Source organism: Camelina sativa, chromosome 16 (assembly GCF_030686135.1).
Source record: "Camelina sativa cultivar CO46 ecotype springtype chromosome 16, ASM3068613v1".
In the NCBI taxonomy this organism is placed as follows: Eukaryota; Viridiplantae; Streptophyta; class Magnoliopsida; order Brassicales; family Brassicaceae; genus Camelina; species Camelina sativa.
Window position 1 is genome coordinate 1246806 of NC_141895.1, and position 23295 is coordinate 1270100.

A 23295-nucleotide genomic window follows, 5' to 3' on the forward strand; every position below is an offset into this window, starting at 1 on the left:
GATACTATACGACTTTGTTTTGGGATTCTTGTTTTTTATTTGTTTTGGTTTTCTTAGTCTCCCGACGGTTGGATATTATTAATTCTCTTTTGCTTTTAAAGATTTGGACGGTTCATATTTTATGAACAATTTTAAGTTGTGTGAAACTAACCTTCCGCGCATCCAAACTCCCAAAATTTCCATCAGAAGCGTAAATTGTTTTGTCTTAACAGCATATATATACCAAAACCATAATAGAAACAGACCAAAGCTGCGTAAAAAACATACTTTTTATTCATTAATTCCCTAATTCATATTCACAGACGCTGTACAGACAAAGTCACATCTACCAAAAAGAACACGTTAACACATATTATTACATCCTATATATGCTATGCAAAAAACACACACACATGTAGCACAAGAATTGAGATATAATTATATAAACATGATGAGTCAAACTTACCTGAATCGAATAATGGAAACAGAGAAACCAAGCCATTCTCTTCACCATAGTATATAACTTTTGATCATACCTGCAGATACAGAGGGCTTTTATGTTTTCTTTCTGTAAATCATCAATAAGCATATAAACTTTGGATTAGGAAATTACAAACCTTTGGATTAGGAAATTAACAACCTTAGTGGCTTTTTTACCAATGCAGACAAATTAATAGACCAGTAGCTTACCACAGCTGCACGAACCTTTTTCACTTTGGCTAATCGTTGTAGCTTACCACAGACAGTGAAGGGGAAGTCCATTCTAAGAACAATACTATAACCAAATCACATAAGATTTCAAACAGCGAAAGAAAGAAAGAGAGAGATAGAGAAAAAGAGATTACAAAAAGTGCGTCTCTCACCTTTGGGTTTGTTCACTAAAAAAGCATTGTACCATTAGGACCAAACCATCCCATCTAGGAAAGGTTCTCCATCAACCACCACCACTAGCCACACCTTTCTCATTCGAGCGTTTCGTCAACCCCCTTGTGGACACAACATCTGGAGCAGAACACACACATGGAGAAACTAAAAGTTCATCTATTGATTCTCTAATGAGCTTTGAAGTTTGTAACAATATTATTAGTTCATAGCAAAAACCTAACCTGACCTCCATTTGCATCCTCTGTATCATAAATACCTATTACAATTCCATCAATTGCTTCAGCAACCTTAAGACACAACAACAGCAACAAAAAAATACCTAAGTTTCTCGAATTGCTTGCTCAACAATAAAAAGACCTAACTTGAATTGAAAGGATCGTTGAGGAATGAGAGAAGTAAGACTTACCGGGAGGTAAAAACGGCTTCTCCGGCGTAACGTAACTAGCTTTGCAAGTTTGAGAGAACACCCAAGTCAACAACTACAATATAGCTCAGAATCTTCATCTGTTCAACAGATACGAAACCCACCACGAAAAAAATAAGACCTTGACAAGACGAGACGAACTCAAGCGAAAAGGAAAAAAATGTTGTAAACAGAGTTTAGGTAGGGGAGGGATACAAGAAAACCTTACCGAGAATGCGAGAGGCGGAGAGCTTTTCTCTATTGGAGCTTCGTGCAGTCGTGCCTTCGTGGGAGGCTTTAATTAAGAACGGAACACAAGTAAACAAAGCGAAGCGGGGTATATTAAGTTATTAACTAATGAGAAAATTATAAATTATCTATATTGACAACAAACAAAAAAAAAAAATTGAAATTATCATTCAATTGACAAAATATTACCGTTACATACTTCACCTTACCGTTTTAAAAAGTTACCGTTGATACTTGTTGTAAAGCAAATCAGCTGTATATGTATCTTGTTAGTAATTAATTACTATAAATTATAATAAACGCAGACATAGAGATACGAGCTTTAAAAGGGGGAAAACAATGATACAATATTACAATAAAAAACAGTATAACTAGTTTTGGAATCTGATGAATCGAACAAAATAATAGATTCTGGAAGCAGTGTTTGATCATCAACTTCTTGAGAGTTTTTGTTTGATAAAAAAGTATACTACAAAAATTACTGTAGTAACACCATTTTTTGTAGTACATGGAATTGTGAAACTTACATTGTTGTTACCTAACCGTTAGCTTTAATCAAAAAGGAAAACACTGAATCAAAATCCATAAAAAAAAAAAAAAAAAAAACTAGTTTTGGGACTTGTTGAATCCAATAAAAAGAACATGCAGTAATAATGTATAGACAATAAAACCCGGTTTAAAAGATAACTGAGTCCGATGTATGTACATTAATTTAATGTTTCGTATATAGAAAATGTACAAACGCGAGAAACACATATAGGACGATAAACGAGAGACCGAGAATACGCTGGCTCACATCACATAAGTCCGTTGGAAACGGACGATGTAATACAAATGTACATAGACGACGGCATCAAAGCTAAGATTGATGCATATTGCTGCAATAATTATTAATATTAGTATTTTAATTCAAAAAAATTATCACTATTAGTATTCTTTTCTTATTTATTTTTAACTTTTATACATTTACTCGTGTAGTGACGTACTAGTAGTCTAGTACTACTCTCATAAAGTAATTGGTAAGAGTTAATTTTAGTATTTTACGAATGAAATCATAGGATTTTGGGCCACGTTTTTTCCTCTGTTGGTGTTAAAAAATTGGACGATCTTTAATTACACCAAATAATTTTTCAAATTTCCATTATATTGATCTGTTGATTATGTACCGTACACGTGGGTACGTTGTCAAAGTTTATAGTTATTATCTACAGTTCACAAATGCTTTCCCCTTTCTTTTTTATTAGACAAATCATTCATGAGACAAGAAAGTACTAATTAAGTTGTATTTTGGGGCAAAAACTAAGCATATGTATATATATATATATATATACGGTAGACCATTATAAAAAAAAATAATTCTGCGTGCACCACTAATTAAGGTGTTATTCTTCTCCTCTAACCCCAAATTAATGTTGTTGTATCTCTTAGTAGTACTATTTGTTTAATTAATGACAGGTTGGATACATTAATAAATGAAATGAATGAGTAAATAAATTTAATGGTACTTATTTTTGAAAATATAATAATAAAATTAATGAATGTGGGAGAAGAAATAGGTATCCCATTAAAAAAATACTATGATACAAATAATAAATTAAATTGTATCTCCGGAGAAAGTTCAGTTCTGTTTCCGCAATGTCTATATGAGAAGCCAATGCACGAAGCCTCCTCCTCTGTTTCCAACCTTTTAAATCTATTACTCCAAAGTTCATCAAACTGTTTCCATAATCTATTCTTTGTATGTATTTTTTTCATATAAAAAAACCAATCTGAATTTTTATTTTTATTTATATTGTAATATTGTATTATTTCCCATATAAAAAAAGATTAATCGAATAAGTTCCAAAAAAAACGAGAGTTATCTGAGGGGGTTTATATTTGATATAATAATAAATTAAAACACTAAAAGATGAAAGAAGAAGATAGCTGTGTTGCTCTTTTTATCGCCATGTGTTCTTCTTCTTCTTCTTCTTCTTTTTAAAAATGTTTTTTTCTTTTTCTTTGAGTGGAGAGGAGAGTAGTAGTAGTAGTACTAAATGAGCTTAGATTTCCAGATCTACTTAATCACGTCGTGGTCATGAGATTTTTGTGAGAAAGCAAAAGCCCTTTTGTCGTTTTTTTTTTTTGTTTTTGGCTTGTCGGTAAGTTGTTGAGATTTTTCAAAAATTCAAAGAAGAAGAAGGAGAAAGAAGTAAGATTTGAGTGTGAGAGAGACAAAGAGAGAGAGAGAAGAAATGGGTCATTACGCAACAGTAGTGTGGGATCAAAAAGAAGCTACTGAGATTATCAAAGATTGGAATGGCATTGACCAAGTCCTTCTCAGAAACCCACATGGTGCTTCTGCCAAGGTCCCCTTTGCTTTCTTTTTTTCTCTTCTTCTACCATTCTTTTTTTGGTTGTCTCTCAAGTATTATACCATATTCGAGTTCTTGTTAAAAATCAATTCTTTTTTTTTGGTTTTCTCCAGATTAGTTTACATGGAGGGCAAGTGATTTCATGGCGGAATGAACTAGGCGAAGAGCTTCTTTTCACTAGCAACAAGGTACAAAATACATAACCTTTTTGTTTTCAAGAAAGACCACAGAGAGAGTAAAAAAAAATCTGATTTTTATCTTTCTTTGTTAGGCTATATTCAAACCCCCAAAATCAATGCGAGGAGGGATTCAGATTTGTTATCCTCAGGTAAAAAAAATTAGATTTTTTTTTTTTGTTCTCACTGAAATATTTTGATCTTTCTGTAATTGGAGTTTGTGTGTGTGTGTGTTTTTTGGTGAAGTTTGGGGATTGTGGATTGTTGGATCAACATGGTTTTGCCAGGAACAAAATCTGGGTTATCGATGAGAATCCACCTCCTCTTCACTCCAACAACGAACCATCCACTGTCAAATCTTTTGTTGATCTTCTTTTGAAACCTTCTGAAGAGGACTTGAAGCAATGGCCTCATAGGTAGTATATATAATATATATATGTCATCACTCTTGTCTTGTTTTTACTGCTTTTCTACTTTCAACAATGACACATTTGTTTCTGCAGTTTCGAGTTCCGTCTTCGGGTTTCGCTTGCTGTTGATGGCGACTTAACGTTAGTTTCTCGGATTCGAAACATCAATGGCAAGCCCTTTAGCTTCTCATTTGCGTATCACACTTACCTCTCTGTCTCAGACATCAGGTATAATATTATTATTACTGTTCAGTAAGTCAGCATAAAGATTCTTCAGTGTGTCTGGTGAAATCAAATACAATGTTTACTTTTCTTTTCTACAGTGAAGTGAGAGTTGAAGGGTTGGAGACACTCGACTACTTAGACAACCTCAGCAAAAGAGAGCTTTTGACTGAACAAGGCGATGCAATAACCTTTGAATCTGAGGTAAAACCTTAAATAGATTTTGAAAGCATCCATATTTTCGCGCAGTTAGTACCTTAGATCGATGTTTCTTTTGAATTCAGATGGACCGGACTTACCTTAGATCACCAAAGGTAGTTGCAGTTCTTGATCATGAACGAAAAAGAACGTATGTTATTGGAAAAGAAGGACTTCCAGATACTGGTGAGAATGAAACTACAATTCGTTTTCGATTACTTGTTTGTTCGTTGTATTGTTGTATATGATATGAATCATCATTAACTTTGATGGATGGTGCAGTTGTATGGAATCCATGGGAGAAGAAATCTAAAACAATGGCGGATTTTGGGGATGATGAGTACAAAAGCATGCTCTGTGTGAATGGTGCAGCAGTTGAGAGACCGATCACTTTGAAGCCAGGAGAAGAATGGACTGGCCGGCTTATGTTGACCGCGGTTAAATCTAGTTTCTGCTTCGATCAACTCGAACTACAGAGCAAAGGATTCTGATCCTAAAGAAAATATGCTTGTTCCATTGCAAAGTTTCTGCAGCTTTTTTTGTACTGCAACTTTGGAAAAGCAGAAACACCGTTTTTTTCTATTTCCCTTTTTTTGTTGATTCTCGTTTTCTTAGTAGAAGCTTATGAGCTGGTGATTCCTCAAACCGGTCTCGTGATGTAGGTGACAGAACATAAAAAAAAAAGCCTCTTTCATCGGCTAATGTATGAATTTCAGACAAGGTTGATTTTACCAAAAAAAAAAAAAGTTGTAGTAACTTAGATTACTACTGAATCTGTTATAACATTATAATCTTATATAGATCAAAGTTGGTTTGCCGAATAGATCAACTACAAGGATAAAACCATTTTAACCAAAAAGAGCAGAACTTTGCACTACAAGCTTTGAGTTTAGGATAATTCCCGGTTTTTGATAACCAACTTCCAAAATCAGCAGCAAAATCTAATTGACAAAAATCTCGCAAGCGTCATGTTTTTTTCTCTAACTCTATAAAGTTCATGCAGCTCGGCGATACTCTAGCTGTTTGGTGTTTTCTTGAAGTACCTTCAAAACAAAAGAAGAATTGAACATTTAGAGAACAAGGAACAAATCTTAAATGGTAGTTGAGAAAGAACACCCTAGACAGTAGAAAGATTCAGAACTCAATTGTTACCTCGCGTATTCTCTCTGCAATTGCCTTGCAACCTTCAGAAGCCAATGCAAACACCGTTTCAAATGTTGCCATCGGTAACTTCGCATCCATCTACATTTATAACTCAAGAAATAAACATCTAGAATCATATCACTGGGAATGTAGTAGAGACAGATGTGATATGGAAGGAAGAAGAAGAAAGAACCTGAAGGAGTGTCACTTTGTCCAGTTTAGGTAAAATACCAACGGTTACATCAGCTCCTCCAGCGCTATCTTCGACATAGTTAAGATCAAGAAGAGGAGTACTGTTTAAGTATCCAGCACTACAAGACACAGCGAGATCACGCATTGGAATTCCAGCATCTGCTAGAGCTAGAGTCGCGGCATTGATACAAGCTGATCTTGTTCCTGCAAACAGAACATCAACACTAATGGCAAATCAGAGATCAAAAGAGCTTAAATACTTTTTTGCAGAAGAGAGAGAGAGTAAGTTAGTTACTCTTACCTCCATCAGCTTGTAGAACCTGAAGGAATATGTCAATCTGCACAAAGGAAACAATCAATCCATCAAGAAGCAAAAAAGCAAACGAAAACAGAGAAAAATACAAACTTTGATTACAAGTTCATCAAGGAAACCTGAGAATGAGGCAACAATTCGGTTAATATGCACGCTTCCATTGTCTGACGGATAACAAGAGATAGCTCTGTTGATCGCCTGATCATCATCACAATTAATACACAACAATTTAATATGATTCCCGTAAGAAGAAGCAAAAGTCTTTTTTTTATAGCTAAACGATATAAACCTGTCGAATTTTTGTCTTCTACGATCACCAGTACTAAACTGAGCCATACTATACTCACACATCACCTACCAAAACATAACATTTTTAGCCATAAGCATTACAAATTTGACATAAGCTTTTTCGCCAAAGAACAATACGAAACAAGATCACAAAAGCATATACATACCAATGCATGATCGTTCTTTTTTTGCAGGCTCTTGTTTTGAATCTGAGGAAGCACAGAGATAGAGATACATACCAATTAAAACAGACAGATATAAACTAATTCGCTTAATTCACTGGATTATATACAACTAAAGCACCAATCTTTATAGGTCAAAATCAAGTACCTCTCTTGGACCATAGACAGCTGCAATTACTTTGGTATTGCCCATCTCGAAAACAGCAGAACTATAAACAAAAGTTGAAATTTTTGTGTTCATATACAAGTGCCAAAATTTAGAACTGAGATGGAAGAATTAAGTATACCCGTCAGCCTTAGAAACTACTCCAACTTCAGCTACGATTTGCCTCATCTGAGATTTCATTACAAGACAGCGTCACGAATTGACTTGTGAAGGCATCATCATCAGCATAGAAAAGACAAGGAATAGAGAGATGGGAAACATACCTCATTGAATCGGCGACCATCTAATCGAAGACCTTCTGGGTTTACGTACTCCATAGTTGCGAAAATTTACAGAGCCCTAGACAGAGAGGTTATTTAACTATGAGAGCAGAGCAAGACAGAAACAGAACAAGTTTGATGCTTTCTGATTCCCAGAGGAACAGAAACAAGTGAGGAACAAGAGGCAAGACATATATACCTCTGCCTGTATTTGCGGCGGCGATATGACGGACGGTGATGGACGGCGTCGACGATAGAACTAAAAAAGAGTGATTTAGGGCTGTTGGTTTCTTTTTGTGAATTAAGTGAGATTTTAAGGGTATAACCGTAAAAGCTCGTCTTTCACTGTTTCTAAAAATTCATGTTACTTGTCTCAAGATAGGTCTCAAAGTTTTTTCTCTTTTAATTTCAATCAAACATCTAATTAATATGTCACACTTCCGTTTCCGGATAGGCTTATGTCTGTTTTCTGTTTTGTACCATGGTCCATCCATCAACTTTTAAAGAACACCTCGATGGCACGTAAGTCACCCACATGTTTCTGGATTGTTACCGATTTGCCTGTATCAATTTACCTTAGGAGTGTTTGGTTCTAGAAATTTGCTTCAGAATCAAAATGGGAGAAATTTGCTAACTGATGATAAGTGTGATGATGTTGCGGGATTTGGCATGTAGGCTTAACAAATCTCATGTTTTATTCACTGCTTCTTGAGTTCTTGTGTTGAGAATGACTCTTCTTTTAAATTTTCAAAATGAAAGGTGTGTATGGGCTCCTTTTTTTTTTTATTATTGGAGACTTTTGAATGATCGCTATAGCAAGAAGTTAGGTTCAGACATACAGTTAAATCCTGACTAACAATGCATTGGGAAGACTAGTTGTGGAGCATCTGCATCTCACCAATCCCACCTTTGCTCAAACTAACTAATTCTCTTGTGTCATGTCTGCTAGCACAACAACATTGCGTTATCCAGGATACATGAATAAATGACTTGGTATCCCAATACCAATGTCAATGTGTCACCTCCTCCTCATGACAATGTATATCTCAATGAGTGTGAGGTTAGATATCTCAATGAGTGTTATCCACCGTTGTTCTTCAACATGAATTTTACATTGTTATGTCTGGCAGCTTTAAAGCCGAAGTGTGCAATGTTCCATTTTATCAATTTCCTATCTCTTAACAGACAAAACACATCATGGTTTCGTGTTATGCTAGAAACAAAGAAGCTAGTCAGGCAAAAGTACATATCAATATTGACACTAAGTTTTAGGTGTCAAACATAACTTAGTTGGAATGGAGTTTTGAAAGTCTTAGGTGTTTGAGATCAAACATGACTGCAAAATATAGTAGATAGTCTTACAAATAGCAAAGAAACAGAAACGGTCTCGTTACTGAGACTAACAAAATGCAATGTCTACCTAGCAAACAACAACTCTAACAGAATTGGAATGGAGGGCACAAAATCATCTTCTTCACTTTCAACACTCAAGCTCTATAGTCAGAATAGATCAACAGGTAAGCAAGCTCGTCATCATGCTTAGCTAGCTTCAGCTTCCCCGCTCAGACTCTGCCTCCTTGTTGAGATACTTCCGAGAGAGACCAATGACATCCTCATAGCTGTTCAAAGTCTTGAATGCAAAATTTGCATTTAAGCTACTAAGCTCCTTCAACAAACAACAAACAGATTCAATAATTAGTCACACAAAATCATTTAAGCTTGAAACCAAAATCTCCATTTAAGCTTGGAAGTTCATTCAACAATAACAAAATCATTGGCAATAGTCATATGGTAGATAATCATCAAATAATTTTGTCCAAAAAAACAACAAGATCAAATAACAACGGTTTGCACAAAAATTGTTTGGTTGTATTGTATGTTATTAAAGTGATGATTAGTAGTTTCAATTATATAATATACTCCGTCTGTAGCATTTTAAATGATCACTACAAATAAAAAAAGGTGTACCACATCACTTATTTATATATTTGCATCAATTATAACAAATGATGTTAGTTTTTGTTAAGATTCTAACAATCGATGCTACATAGTTGTAGCATTTGTTTGTAATTGATGTTAAAATTGCTCACTTGTAAACAATTGATGCTAATATTCGTTAGATTTTTTTTATAAATAAATATTATTTGTAAATTTGCTAGCATCATTTTCTAGTAAATTTTTTATCATTTGGACAATTGATGATATACATTTGTTTTGTATTTTTTTCCTTTGAAGTGATGAAAATTAAGATAAATTAGTATCAATTTAAATTAATTGATGCTAATTAATTAAGTATGGCATCACTCATTGAATCTAAATAATTTTGGTATCACTTATATTGGTACTATTGAATTATTTCCCATATGATTTTAATATATGATTTTATTAATCATCTAGAAAGCCATTCCGGACAATATTTATATTTATAATTAAATCTAAATAATATGTTAATTTTTTTTTTTGCATTTGTTGGACAGTGACTCACTCATTATATCGAGTTATTTCTTAATTTTAAAAAGGTTTAGTCTTTTACTCCTTTTCCATGTAGTATTTCAAAAATATATATATATATATATATATAATTAGGTTTAGGCTTTTCTTGTTGTTGTTTGTTTTTGGTTTCAAATGGTAACCACAATTTAAGAAAAAAATAAGGAGGAATGTGATATTCCTCTTTATTCCACAAAAATTTTACCATTTGATAGTAATATTTTTTCCTACACATTCCTCTACATTTTTCAAAAAGTAAAAAACAATAGAACAAAATTGTTCCTCCCCAAAATTGATGAGGAACAAATGGAACAAAAAAAAAACAAATATTAAAATTCGTTTTTTATTTTAAAATAAATAAAAAATGTTTATTAATAATATTTCAATTTTGCAGTATAAGAATTTTCATATTTTCATAATGTATTGATAGAAAAAATATTTTTGATATAAATTTCATGTTAAACTAATCTAAAGGTTCTATTTGAAAATTATATGAATAGTAAGATAAATTTAAGAGACTCATGTTTATATTGTGAATGAAAACTAAAAATATTTTAAATTACTCTTAAAATTTTACTGTAGGTTAATATTAATTATTAATATTTAATATGACATATCTAAAATTTTATTTTAAAATCAAATGTAAAATTTATTATATATACATTGAAAGTAGTATTAGTATATTATTGAATTTTGATTTATTTAATATTTAATATATTTTAAAATGCATTTTTATTGTTTGGTTACTATTTAATATTTTTTTTCTCTGCAAATTTTTTTATCATTCCTCGAAAACTGTTTATTATGTTTTGTATTGTTCTTTTTATTCTTTTTTTTTCTTTTCGTTCTTCTAATGGTTACCGGTTGACTCTGTTTTTATTTTGTTTGTGTATTAAGTATCTTGATAAATTCCTAATACAAAAATATTGATAGTAGTATCAACGTGTCGGGGACTTACGTGTGCAATGCCGACAAATGAAATGCAAAGTAATCTATATTAACATGACGGGTTCGTGACGGTAGAGATGATGGAATCATTTACTAAGGTTTTCTTTTTTGTTTGTTTGGGGTCTCTTATGAATATGTATGTTTTGATTGTATCAAATATTAGACAGATAATAGAAGAAGAAAATAACAAGTTGTAGTCTTGTAGACAATGTAAGAGAGACCACTCTCTAACCTAGTAACTAGTACCTAGGACGACTATGGTCCTAACTCCTAACGAATGTCATGCGATTTAATAATGCTTTTTTTTGTAAAAATGTGAAAAGATTTAATAATGTTACATACAATACAATGCATATAATCATCCGCGCGTTATTATATACATATACTGTATTTTTATACGGTTTAACTTTTAACAAGAGTAAATTAATCTCATGTAAAAGTATACACAACGCCTTAAAATTACATGTATCGTAGAATCTTATCGAATTTAATTAAAACTATACTTAGTAAAAAAAAACAATTAGTATTGTTTTTTGGGACCAATCATAGTCAAAAAGCGCAACCATTTATTATAGAAAAATCTAAGTATTTAGTTACCTTTTTTTCTTCTAGTTTTTCTTTTTTTGTAATAAAAGTTTCTGATAAGAGACTCGGGGTCCAAGCAAAAGATCATAATTTCCCTATACATCGACTTTTAAAATAATAAAGACGAGATATAATTATCACTCATTCAAAACACATCACCACTAGATTCATTACCAAATTTAAAACCTGGTAATAAAAATAATTGTCCAAAAAATTGGGTCAATGCGAAGTGACACATACTCGTGACCAATCTTGCATGAGAAGGGCCCACAGAGTAACGCGTGAGACATACGAACACTAGAGAGAGCGCGTGGGGTTAGATAAAAAAAAAGTTGCTTGGAGACCAAGCTATAGAATAGGACAATTGGCTCTGCTTTCGGTACGGTAACTACCACGTGTCACTAATCTAACGTCTCAATCTGCGATGCGGAAAGCCGTTTTGGATCCACGAAACCGCCTCATTAATCCCTCCTCTTCCTTTTCTTTTTACAAACTCCCAATTCTAAACTCCGGTTCAACCAACCGGTTTATAAACCGAATCATTTAAGCAGCTATAATGACAATTCTGAAATGCGGTTTGATTGAATCAAAATCATTTGATATGAGAATAGTGTTAAACCGGTTAGAACACGCATCAATTTCTCTCTGTAACAGTTATTATACTAGTCAAACTAAAAAGACACAGTAGTAAATATAAGCAGTTAATATAATCGCAAATTTAAATCAAGAAATCTCCATAAAAAGCTAAAATGACTGTGGTAGTATTTAAAACAAGAACGTTCCTCAGAAACGGCGATACTTGACCAAAAAAAAAAAAAAAAAAACGGCGATACTTCGTTAGCCTTTTTGACTCTTCTCTCTCTCGTTTCTTTTATACTTATCTCTCTCTCAATTCTCAATACTGTGTAAAAAAAAAAAACTCTCTTTTTTAACTCTCTCTCTCTCTCTCTCTCTCTAGATGGAGAGACGAACGAGAAGAGTCAAGTTCTCAGAGCATCGTACGGTCACAACCGTAGTAGCTAAGCAGAGTGAGGACTCTCCACGGCTGGTTCGTATCGCTGTTACTGACCCTTTCGCTACCGACTCATCATCTGGCGAAGACGAAGACAACGTCACGGTGAAGAGATACGTCGAGGAGATTAGGTTCTGCAAAGGCGAATCATCCTCCTCCTCCGCCGCCTTCGCCGTGACGACGGCGAGGAAAGCTAAGCTCAAGGCGGAGAAAGCCGTGGTTGATGACGTGTCATCGTCGTCGGTGAAGCCTAAAAAGTACAGAGGCGTTAGACAGAGGAAGTGGGGGAAATTCGCGGCGGAGATCAGAGATCCGTCGAGCCGTACTAGGGTTTGGTTAGGTACTTTTGTCACGGCGGAGGAAGCTGCTGTGGCTTACGATCGTGCCGCGATTCAAATGAGAGGACATAACGCACTGACTAATTTCCTAACCCCTCCTCCGTCTCCGCCGCCGCCGAAACCGCCGACGCCTCTCATCGATCTCGATACGGTTTACGTTTGCGATTCAGGGAAAGACTCTCGCCAGACCCTCCATTCTCCGACCTCTGTTCTCAGATTCAACGCCAACGAGGAAACAGAGTACAGAACAGAGCATGAGATTGAGATTGAACCGATCGAGCTATCTCCGACTGCTTTGGTGAAATCAGAACCGTGGTTCCCGGATCCGTTTCCGTTACCGGATCTATCTCTCGCCGACGACTATTTATGGGATTCCGAAACTGCCCCTGACCTTTTGTTTCTCGATGATGAAGAACTCAAAATCCAATCACCGTTGTTACCGCTAAACACAGAGTATTGGAAAAAAGAAGGAAACGAAGAATCTGAAGATTTCTCCTTCAGATTGATCGAAGAAGATTTCGAGTCTTCGTCATGGGATGTTGATAATTTCTTCGACCATCATCACTCTCGAGATTAAACCTAAAGAATCCAAACTTTGGGAAGACGATATGTTTTCTCAACTTCTTGGGAGATTTTTTTTTGTTTGGGGTGATCATGACGTGGATGCATCTAGACCGTCGGATACCTTTTTGTCTGAATGACATGGACAGTTCAGATCAACTGAAGCGCCAAAAAAGACAAAAGAGGAAGTTTGGTTTTTAATTAATTTGTGGGTAAATATCTTTAGTTAAGATACTTCAGAGTAAAATGTTTAGTCGACTCGTGTTTATGAAGATAACAACAGCTTCGTTAGCATTTGGTTTCCTCTCCCTGAGATTTGTCTCAATGGTAGGAAACAGTATATAAATGTGTTTCTATGTCTCTTATTAATATTTTTTTTGTTTTAAATGTAAATTTATTCGTATGAATTTCTCTTCTACTTTGATTATATGTGACCACAAATGACAAGTCTTTGATGCATTTTTAAAAATTATTATTTCAATACATAAAATTCAATTATAATTGCCAAAAAAAGTATTGTAAATGCCAAAAAATTGTCATAATCTAACTATTGTATGACATCATATAATCATATTTTGTGATTTGTATTAATTTACTAATGATGAGAAAAAGCAATTTAACATGTAAGTAATGGAACCCTTGTCTTAATCAAACAAAAGATTAAACTCTACCAAAAAAAAAAAAATTCAAACAAAAGACTAAACTAAAATTACGTATTTTATATGGTCAACGGTTACCTGATGTCATCTGATTTTATCCTCATAGATCGATTTGAGTGGGTGTGGTGTGAAGTGAAGATTCAAGGTATCACCGAGAGACATGTTCTCGTGTCTGCTGTTGCTTTCTTCCACTTAAGTAACAAACCCCATTCATGTGAAGAACCAAACCATTGAATCCTATATTAACCCTACCAATTATGTCTCCACTCATTAAAAAAAAACATCCTTGACGTTTTCGAATTCAACATAAAAGATAACCAAGTACTACTACTTCTACCCTTTTTTCATATTCAATAAGAAGATACAATAAACACATTTTGCATACATCAATTTTGGACGTACAGAAAGACAATAGAGTTTGGTATACATCAATTTTTAAGGACGAAGTGTGTTGTCTTCTAATTAAATGGCTGTTTTCTGTTTTGTACCATGGTCCATCCAGTTGTTGGGACATTTGTCTATATATCTATGGTTCATGGCCGTTTTTATCAATCTTTACTTCAATATATAAGAACCATTACAAGTGTATGTAGTGGATGTATAAGGCCAACTGAGAGTACATACTACTTCAAAACGAAATTGAGATCCAAGTTTTGTTTCTGTAAGGTTCTTGACACCCCCTTTACTACATACACTAAAACCGGTCATTACTCATCTTAACACTGCCGGTTATTTGTATACATGAGAGCGGAAGTGACATGATTTGGCCCCTTCAAAAAGCAAAAACTAAATGGCATGATTTAAAGAAGTGGATTATCTAGACACGTGAGTATTCCAAATAAATATAAAACTCCTCACGACATTATCTCTTATTCCTTGTCTTTTTCACTCTATTTTCGTTTCTATAGTTAACACACTTTTGCCCCCCACTAATTAGCAAAATATTATTTGAAATAAAATATCTCCTCACGCTATATAATAAATCAACAACAAAAAAAGCTAAAAGAGTAACACAAATAGTTTGGTCTTTAATTTTCAAGGTCAATATTTGACCAATTCGATATTTTCAATCTTTTGCAGCATTTGGAAATTGGACCCCATAGTTTAGCTTCTTGAGTGGGAATTCACTTTCATTCAGAAGCTTCATGGTCACATTCATGTTTTTTACTCATACCTTTATTTATACATATGGTGTGAAGAGAAAATAACAGAGACGTGTATTTTCTTATGATAGAAATGATGATGTTAAAGAGTTACTCTAAGTAAAAAGTACTGACCGCAACAAAAAGAGGAAGATGAGATATTTATAAAGCACATCAATAAAATAAAAAAATGTACTGTAGTTGGTATTATGATAGTATCCATAGTGAATTTAGTATCGAATGTATGAACCTATTTTTGGCAAATTCATTTATATGTGGTTAGAGTCGATGAATATGATTTACCCCAGTAGACTTGCGTGCCGTGGAATCCCAAAGAAGATGCACAAAGACAAAACCTAGAGATTCACATACTCAAAACCACTTGCAACACACATGTAAAACATCCGAGCATTTTATTTTTATTTTTGGCTCAACTTCAACTCTTTATTAACCAAAGGAATACATCCAAATTCAAGATACATAATATTCCCCTCCATAGAATTTGACCAAATACAATGGTTCGATCTAGTATCGCCCTAAAACACTAGCGGATCCAACGCTACCTGATCGAGAAACCATTGTATTTTTTAACCACGATGAGATAGATAACACTCTACAACTCAGACCGAAATCATCTTTTAAACCACTTAAATTTAACCCTATGATACGAGCATTAAACATCCGAGCATTTAATGCCTGCAGCTTGAACCGACCATTTGATAAAAGGAACATGATTCAAGAAAATAAAATTTCAAATTTCAGCCAAATTTATGTTTCAATTCAAACTGGGTGGATAATATATATTGGGGATATATTTTGCATTTTTGCCCGAGAGAGATCGTTAAAATTCTAAACTTAATCTAATTAGGACCGTTTACGTCGAACTAGTTTGGTTAGATCAGATTCAGAACTTAAAAGTCCTAATCAAAACTCTTTAGAAGTTTGTAACAAATATTAAACGAGGTAATAATATAAAAGGTAAAAGTGGGTCTTCTACTAAGCCCATATATATAGTGCACACGAATTGGTCAAATACAAATATTGGGCCACAAGAGATTGGAGAGGGTGAAGCAAGTTGGCCACTGGCCACAAAATCTAATCTGCTTCGGGTCCCAGTAAGATATTTCAACCCTCTCAAGACGCCTTTACAAAGGTTCATACAGTTTATTCCAATCTTGTTTTTAGTTCTTTCATTCTTTTTAGGTAAAATAATACTTCCTCTATCTCTCACAAATAATTGATGTTTTGGGATATTTTTTTGTCTCACAAAGATTGATATTTTGTAAATTTCGAAAAGTAATCATTGAAAATATTTAAAATTTTGAATTGTTATTAGTTTATATTTTCTCTCTCTACCAAAAAGTAATTATAAATTAATTTACAAATAAAAACTAAAATTTTTCTTAATATGTGTGAAAGTGTCAAAACATCAATTTTTGTGAGACAGAGGGAATATGCAATAAAACATCTCTCTCTAGATTCAAATGTTTGAAATCGGGTCAATATTAAAGACTAGCTATAAAGAATGAACAATGGTGCTAGGTTGGTCTTCTTCACTCTTTTTTGAAGTGGAAATCATTTATCTCAATAGCTAAAATGTTAGAAAATACACCACCAAATTAACTAGATATTAAGAAAATCTTGGCTTAAAAAGTCAGCAGAGGTATCTACAATAACTATAATTAGAACCTTCATCTGGTATCCGACATAAGAAAACACAACTAAACGTTTGTTTTGGGGTGTTTTAGGTTTGGTCTCAAACCCTTTTAAAACACAAGTGTTCCTATCACATTTTATTGACCAGTGCTCTTCTTAATGTCAGTGAGGCTTATAAATGGGCTGATTTTAACAACAAAAAGGCTTGTCCCCCCTATATGAGGCCCATATCACAACCAACGCGGCATCAGTGATGCGCGTGGGATTTATAAAAGGCGTGTTTTTTTACTAATCACACGCGCATATTGTACTTGGCGAGTAGTTGTTGTCATATTCTAGACTTTTGGCAATCTGAGGCGCGTTAGTTTGTGATACTCAAAGAAAGAAGTATTGTAAACTTATCAAAATAACAAAATTAGTGTGAACGTTATATGATTAATAAACAAAAAAAAATATAGAGAGTGATGTAAAAAGTATGGAACTATGTAAATAACAGAGACCCATGAAACGTATTAATTACAAACGAAACTGAAGTGTTACTTATATATATCGTCGAGTTTTACACTAATCCCTATGAAACTTTGGTAAAAACAAGAGCAAAAAGAACTTTTGTAATTGGAACGTTATTTGTAGCATTAACAATAAACATAAATAAATAAAAGGGGTACTTCTACAATAAACGAACTTTATAAGGAACATGAAATTAATTTAAAAAAATCTTTAAGGGTAAATCTAAAAAATAAAATAAAAAGAAGACATATCTCTAATTTCTCTAATTTACTGAAAACACAGTAAAAGATGAAGAAGCTCAGAAACAGAAACAGTCTCTCCATTACAAATTAGATCAGTCAGAAGAAGGAGGAAGAAGAAGAAGCATCAAGAGGATGGATGAGATAAGTCAGAAGAAGCGCCAGCACCATTAGCAAATACGCTATCCCTTGATCAATCGATGTTCCTGAAAAATCAAAATACCCCCATCACTCTCATTAGATTTATCAATTGATTAGATTCTGAATGGAAAATGTGAAAAATTTAGGAGGAATCATAAAATTTTGACATTCAGATCTGGAAAGAGGGAGAGAGAGAGAGAGAGAGAGAGAGATCGGAAAAGCTTACCGTCGCTTGTGGGAGAAGGAGCAGGAGCTAAGGATTGAGCACCGGCGAAGGGTGAGATGACGGCGAAAACGAAAGCGATTAATAAAGCCACAACGATAACGGAGTTCTTCGACGACGCCATCGAAAGAGAGAGAGAGGAATCTGATTGAATGAATGAATGAAATATCCAGTAGCGAGAAAGGCTCCGGCGGGCGAACTAGAGAGAGAGAGAGAGATGAGACGAACGAGACACGAAGAAGAAGAGAGACGGAACTAATCACGCGGTTTTATAGGACAAATACTGTAATATTATTCCACTGGTTTACCGGTTGTGGCCGGTTCTCTCCACTCTAGAGAATTTTGTTCATGTTAACGACACGTGTCCGTTTTTCTTTTTCTTTTTTTCCTTTGGTTTGAATTTTCCAAATTGACCTTTTTTTTTCTTCGTGGATGCTTCGTGTTTCATCATCTTTTTGATAAAGTTTCGAAATTTCGTGTATTAGAAGATTCGATGGTGTCTAATCCTAATCGCTTACGATTATTATTATTTTATGTCTTTGTAGATTGTTAATAAGTCGAAATTGACAAGCAAATCACTAGTTTACCAGTGTAAACAAAGTTAGTTATGTGGCTTTATTATCCATTAACACGTCTTTCCAAATAAATTTTGATAGTAATCAACAAGGTTAAGGCTTTCCTAAATTTTACATAATCATTACGCGTTTGAGTATGTGCTGGTTCTTTAGCTTTTTATTAAACAGATGTAGATTTCGTTTTTACTATTTCAAAAAGTTAACATGTGTTTCGAAATTTTGGTTTAGAAAAGAGGAATCATGCTAGCTTTTTGACATACGAATACTAGTATCGGCGTTTTAAGGTTTGCCATATGTGCATCTCCCATTTGAAGTCCTTTTTTTTTTGTTTTTTCGTGGATACTTTTATACGTCTATAACACGCTTTAATTAATAAGATAATCTATATAACCAATCCAAGCCATTTTTTTTGTTTGTTCTCATGCTAGTAGTCTAGATTATGTTTCACTCTTCACATATTTCACTAAGAGTGTGAATGGTTACAGCGGTTGGGGCGAACAAATCCGTCTGCTGACTGGACCACTTTTTATTTACCATTTTGGCAAATGTAGTCTGTAGTAGTGCGGTCTAAATAAAACAGAGATAAAACCACAGCGGACCAACTACGGACCACTTTTGCATACAAATAAAGTTGGTCCGCAGCGATCTGTAATCCACTTTAAAAATGGAACGGTTCAGATCGCAAATGGCTTTGGCCGCCCTGACCGCAATTACCATTCAAACACTAAATTTTGTATATGGTACTACTAAGAAAATATTATGTTTTATATAGGTAGCCACCAGAAAAAACATTGGAATGGGGAATAGTTAGGTAGTTTTTTTTTTTTTGACGGTCGGGGAATAGTTAGGTAGTTATATACTACTATTTACCAGTGAAGAGTGATCGGCCACCATGTGATGAGATTCGTCTTTTCAGTTCTTTTACTTTATACAAAATCGACAAAATTTAAATAATTTGGGATTTTTCGGTGGACATTGCCCTTACAGACTATTAGTAAGCCAAGTTGTGTTCCTTTATTTTTTTTTTGGTTTTTACTTTTTACTTTTTAGTAATGTATAAGAGGATGTAATTATGCAAAAACTTATTTGAGTGAAATATATGTAATGTAACGGCTAGTAATTAATTATTGTTAATCCAATAGGGTTTTAGGTCCATCGTCGGATTTTGTATAAAAATCCCATGCACCTCAAACAAGGTCAGAGATCAATCGCAGTGGATGTCGGATTGGTTAAGGTGCCCGTTTAAAACGAGGTTTTGTCAACATTATTTATTAATTTAGTTCTCATCAATATCATTAGAGCTGCCTAAATAAGTTTAGTAGAGTAACATGCTTTCTCGAAACTAAACTCACTCTGTGGGTCCACAACTTTTTAAAATTATTTAGTGTATAATTCAATTTGCATTGGATTCCAAGAATTTGTTTTTCTAAGTTAGTCAAGTTTGATTTGCTTCAAGAACGGCGTCGTATAATGGTCAAAAGATGGTGGACCAATCACATGGCATAAAGATGATTGCACCAAACCCGTCAAGTAATCAACAACACACAATAATGAGTTTTAGATTAGCATATGTACAGAGAAAACAGAAGCCATTCAACCCATTCCTTCATCAAACACAACACAACACAAGATGCTTTTTGTTATCTGAATCTTTTGACCCTAGCATCATCACACATGAAGAACATGAGTTGATCAAATGAACACTAAAACACCCATAAAAAAAACAAAAGATACAATTCAAGATTCTAGATTCCTGCTCAACTTTACGTGCTCTCCTCCATCAAGAAAATACCCAGAAGCACACATTCATCTCATAGATTGAAACTCATCCACATCATACCACTATTCAAGGTTTACGTGCAAACACTTACTACTGCTCCTACCAAAACCCATTCATTATAAAGTAAAAACCTATGATGACCTGAAAAATCTCAGTCAAAAGTGACACATCATCATATGACTTACTCTGGTTTTCTATTTATTTATAGTCAAAAGTTTCAGAACGCCAACTTAGGATCAACAACTCCTGAAGCATTGCCTTCACCAGTCATAAGCTGTTCAGGGTCCTGGGAGAGAGAAGCAGATACAGTTATCATTTCAAGTTTGTACACAAGTGAAACTATAGATGGGAAGAGCTTATACCTCCATTCCCCATTTGATGTAATCTGGGGACTCACAGGCCTTGTACTCATCTACCAAACTCTCAATTATGTCCCTTGATTCATCAAACTCTGAAAGATCATTGTCCTGCCCATAACAACATGTAGATTCTCATGATCATTTCACTATTTAACTGTCAAAGCTGTGTAAGTTGCACTAAACATCAGCCAAACGAAAGCAATATATTTGAGCTTGTCAACTTACAGCAAACATGGGAAACTTTCGGTAATTGTCAAGAAAAGCTTGCTTCTTCCTCAATTTATCATATTGGCTCAAACATTTGCTGAATAGGTGCCTGATACTAGTGTGGCTTGCTAACATAAGACCACTGACCTGAAATATCAAATACACCACCAAAAAAAGAGTCTTTGTTGTATCTTCTAAAGCAGGAACCAGCAGCTTATGACATCACTTGTAAGGAGTACCAACTCTCATTATGATAGATACAGATATATATAGAGTGGATATAAGATTACCCTATGGGCAGTTTGAACATATGGGGACTTCTTGGAAAGCGCAACCTGTTGAAAGTAAGATATTTAAAAAGTTGAGATGCAAGTCCATGGTCAAGCCAAAAGCGATAACAAATCTGCAGACGTAATTCGGTCAGAACCTGTATGCTTGCAGGTCCCCACTCAATGAAATTAACAAGCTTTCTTTCTCGTATCCTTTGCAAACTCTCATGCACCTAGTATCAAATAGTGAAACAACACAGCCGATCACATAAAAAAGAAAGATTAAACCAATTCATCCTCCCTCATTAAGTCACAGTTAGGTAAAAGTACCTGAGTGGGATCAACTTCTCCTTGAATGATATTCAATATTGATATGTATTTTGCCTGACTAGCTTCTTTGTTTCTAGCATAAGACGAAACCATGATATTTTTTGTCTGCAAATACAATAATGTTAGAAGAACATCTGATTCACGTTTCCAAAATATTTAGGAGAAAGCAGACAGCTAACCTGTAGAAGTCTTCTCATAACATCCAGCACAGTAGTTTTACGAATGACATTTGCCTGCCAAGATTAATTCAGTTAAGAGAGCAGGAAATCAATAAATGAAACATTGCAGGCACACTTTGGCTTTGTAAATGCCAAACATAACAGGTAGAATTCATGTTCAAGAAGAACAATAGCTTCACATAAAAATTTATTTTATGATTGATGGTCTAAGCTATTACACTAATTGAGATATCTAACCTGGCGCTCAACAGTCAATGGTGTATATCCAGTCATGAGGAAATGACACCTTGGTGTTGGGATCAAGGATGCAAGCAAGCCAACCAAGTCATTATTCATGTATCCAGGATAGCGCAGTGTAGTAGTGCTAGCAGACATAACAGTTGAGACTAGAGAATTCGTTTGAGCAAAGGTAGGATTGGTTAAATGTAAACGCTCCACAGCTATTCTTCCCAATGCAGTGTTGTCAAGGACAACAACACAATCAGCATTTAACGTAAGCCGCTTCAGGGTCAACAGTGAGTTGTAGGGCTGGACAACAACGTCACTCGTTTCCATCTGATTGGGAAATACACTGTATGTCTGAACCAACTTCTTGCTATAGCGATCATTCAGAGTCTCCAATAAATAAGAGCCCATACCTTCATGTAAAGAAACATCAGAGTGTTATTAAACTCATAAAGGCTACATTCCAAATTCCGCAACATCACTAATCATTTAGCAAATGTATAACAGAATAGAGACCACCATGGATGAAGGAAGCTAAATAAAGATAGGGATTATAGCCAAACCTGAGCCAGTGCCGCCAGCAATAGAGTGGCAAAGAACAAAGCCCTCAAGGCTGTCACTTCCATCAGCTTCACGATCAATCATGTCCATGATCTCCTCTTCAACACCTTTCCCTTGGTGATATCCACTGGCCCAGTTGTTACCAGCACCACCACCATGGTCAGCAACGAAGACATTCTCATGATTATAAAGGTTACGGTAGTCACCATTCTGAATGCCATTGATGACTCTAGGCTCCAAATCAATGAGTAGAGCTCGTGGGATATAGTGTTGGTCATCCGCTTGGTAAAAAAACACATCTTTTCTATCACCTCCCTACACACAAATCCACAAAGCTACACTTATCAGTTATGATGATAACAATTGTATTCAATTCTCGATTAATAGAAATTTTAGAAACGATTTCAAAAGCAATCAGACTTGTAAAAGACCTAAAAGATCAAGTAAACAATTAGAAAAAAAAGAGAGAAGCTATTGGTTGAGGAGAAGAAGGGAGGGACCTGAGTAGCGAAGTCCTCGAGGATACCATCTTTACTGATGCCGTGCTCAAGGCAAAGCTGTTTCCAAAACTCCATCCCGATCTGGTTCCCGCATTGTCCAACCTGAAGCGTAATTATCTCCCTCGGCATCTCTCTTAGTCAAGAAAGTTGTTGCAGGGAAGGGGGTTAAAACTAGGGTTTCGAGAGGAAGAAGATGGAAGCAATGAAATAGATTTTAATTAGGCTCTATCTCTCTCTCTCTGGCGCGGATACCTTTTTAAAAGTCGATCAATGGATTTTTACATAAAGCTTTTTCCCAGCGGAGAAGATAATAATTAAGTACTAACTCGACTCTGACTGAACTCGGCTTAGGTTAAGGAGTGTTAATACTAAAGTAAACCATGCCT

At 34.6% G+C, this 23295-nt stretch overlaps 5 protein-coding genes across 8 annotated transcripts; 2 read left to right on the top strand and 3 right to left on the bottom strand.

Moving 5' to 3' along the window:
- Nucleotides 1–3062: 3062 nt before the first annotated feature.
- LOC104749212 (putative glucose-6-phosphate 1-epimerase) lies at nucleotides 3063–5596 on the top strand. The gene is made up of 8 exons (XM_010470803.3): nucleotides 3063–3864; nucleotides 3984–4058; nucleotides 4142–4198; nucleotides 4293–4462; nucleotides 4550–4684; nucleotides 4780–4882; nucleotides 4963–5062; nucleotides 5159–5596. Exons 1-8 carry the CDS (start codon nucleotides 3751–3753, stop codon nucleotides 5365–5367), a joined length of 963 nt encoding a protein of 320 aa, XP_010469105.1. The 5' UTR covers nucleotides 3063–3750; the 3' UTR covers nucleotides 5368–5596.
- Nucleotides 5597–5602: 6 nt separating this feature from the next.
- Nucleotides 5603–7868, bottom strand: LOC104749211 (exosome complex component RRP41 homolog). The gene is made up of 11 exons (XM_010470802.3): nucleotides 7620–7868; nucleotides 7424–7499; nucleotides 7282–7328; nucleotides 7143–7203; nucleotides 6980–7021; nucleotides 6814–6878; nucleotides 6644–6722; nucleotides 6513–6549; nucleotides 6213–6415; nucleotides 6029–6118; nucleotides 5603–5919 (listed from the first exon to the last, which is right to left on the bottom strand). Exons 2-11 carry the CDS (start codon nucleotides 7475–7477, stop codon nucleotides 5872–5874), a joined length of 726 nt encoding a protein of 241 aa, XP_010469104.1. The 5' UTR covers nucleotides 7478–7499; nucleotides 7620–7868; the 3' UTR covers nucleotides 5603–5871.
- Nucleotides 7869–12134: 4266 nt separating this feature from the next.
- Nucleotides 12135–13761, top strand: LOC104749213 (ethylene-responsive transcription factor CRF6). Its single transcript, XM_010470804.3, has one exon. It carries the CDS (start codon nucleotides 12402–12404, stop codon nucleotides 13368–13370), a length of 969 nt encoding a protein of 322 aa, XP_010469106.2. The 5' UTR covers nucleotides 12135–12401; the 3' UTR covers nucleotides 13371–13761.
- A 3657-nt stretch (nucleotides 13762–17418) lies between these two features.
- On the bottom strand, nucleotides 17419–18168 carry LOC104749214 (arabinogalactan protein 20). Its single transcript, XM_010470805.2, has 2 exons — nucleotides 17928–18168; nucleotides 17419–17766 (listed from the first exon to the last, which is right to left on the bottom strand). The coding sequence occupies exons 1-2, from the start codon at nucleotides 18046–18048 to the stop codon at nucleotides 17660–17662; spliced, it is 228 nt and encodes a 75-aa protein (XP_010469107.1). The 5' UTR covers nucleotides 18049–18168; the 3' UTR covers nucleotides 17419–17659.
- Nucleotides 18169–20030: 1862 nt separating this feature from the next.
- On the bottom strand, nucleotides 20031–23295 carry LOC104749225 (tubulin gamma-1 chain). 4 transcript variants are annotated; one of them, XM_010470815.3, is made up of 11 exons: nucleotides 22910–23270; nucleotides 22412–22724; nucleotides 21861–22261; nucleotides 21624–21677; nucleotides 21445–21549; nucleotides 21273–21347; nucleotides 21136–21180; nucleotides 20864–20992; nucleotides 20642–20746; nucleotides 20465–20565; nucleotides 20031–20378 (listed from the first exon to the last, which is right to left on the bottom strand). In XM_010470815.3, the coding sequence occupies exons 1-10, from the start codon at nucleotides 23036–23038 to the stop codon at nucleotides 20497–20499; spliced, it is 1425 nt and encodes a 474-aa protein (XP_010469117.2). In that variant the 5' UTR covers nucleotides 23039–23270; the 3' UTR covers nucleotides 20031–20378; nucleotides 20465–20496. The 4 variants fall into 4 exon arrangements, with proteins under 4 accessions (XP_010469117.2, XP_087349066.1, XP_087349065.1 ...); XM_087492940.1 differs by having other exon boundaries at nucleotides 20031–20158; nucleotides 22910–23263; XM_087492939.1 differs by having other exon boundaries at nucleotides 20031–20372; nucleotides 22910–23263.

Bases quoted from the DNA above. Each gene is read 5' to 3' on its own strand.
- LOC104749212 (XM_010470803.3), top strand. From the start codon at position 3,751: ATGGGTCATTACGCAACAGTAGTGTGGGATCAAAAAGAAGCTACTGAG. The intron at 4,883-4,962 runs GTAAAACCTTAA...TTTTGAATTCAG, and splicing joins CAATAACCTTTGAATCTGAG to ATGGACCGGACTTACCTTAG. The intron at 5,063-5,158 runs GTGAGAATGAAA...TGGATGGTGCAG, and splicing joins AGAAGGACTTCCAGATACTG to TTGTATGGAATCCATGGGAG.
- LOC104749211 (XM_010470802.3), bottom strand. From the start codon at position 7,477: ATGGAGTACGTAAACCCAGAAGGTCTTCGATTAGATGGTCGCCGATTC. The intron at 6,550-6,643 runs GTTTCCTTGATG...TCCTTTGTGCAG, and splicing joins AATTGTTGCCTCATTCTCAG to ATTGACATATTCCTTCAGGT. The intron at 5,920-6,028 runs GTAACAATTGAG...TTTGTTTTGAAG, and splicing joins TTGCAGAGAGAATACGCGAG to GTACTTCAAGAAAACACCAA.
- LOC104749213 (XM_010470804.3), top strand. From the start codon at position 12,402: ATGGAGAGACGAACGAGAAGAGTCAAGTTCTCAGAGCATCGTACGGTC.
- LOC104749214 (XM_010470805.2), bottom strand. From the start codon at position 18,048: ATGGCGTCGTCGAAGAACTCCGTTATCGTTGTGGCTTTATTAATCGCT. The intron at 17,767-17,927 runs GTAAGCTTTTCC...TTGATTTTTCAG, and splicing joins TCCTTCTCCCACAAGCGACG to GAACATCGATTGATCAAGGG.
- LOC104749225 (XM_010470814.3), bottom strand. From the start codon at position 23,038: ATGCCGAGGGAGATAATTACGCTTCAGGTTGGACAATGCGGGAACCAG. The intron at 21,550-21,623 runs GTTAGCTGTCTG...TTGTATTTGCAG, and splicing joins TTATGAGAAGACTTCTACAG to ACAAAAAATATCATGGTTTC. The intron at 20,566-20,641 runs GTATAAGCTCTT...TCTCTCTCCCAG, and splicing joins ACATCAAATGGGGAATGGAG to GACCCTGAACAGCTTATGAC.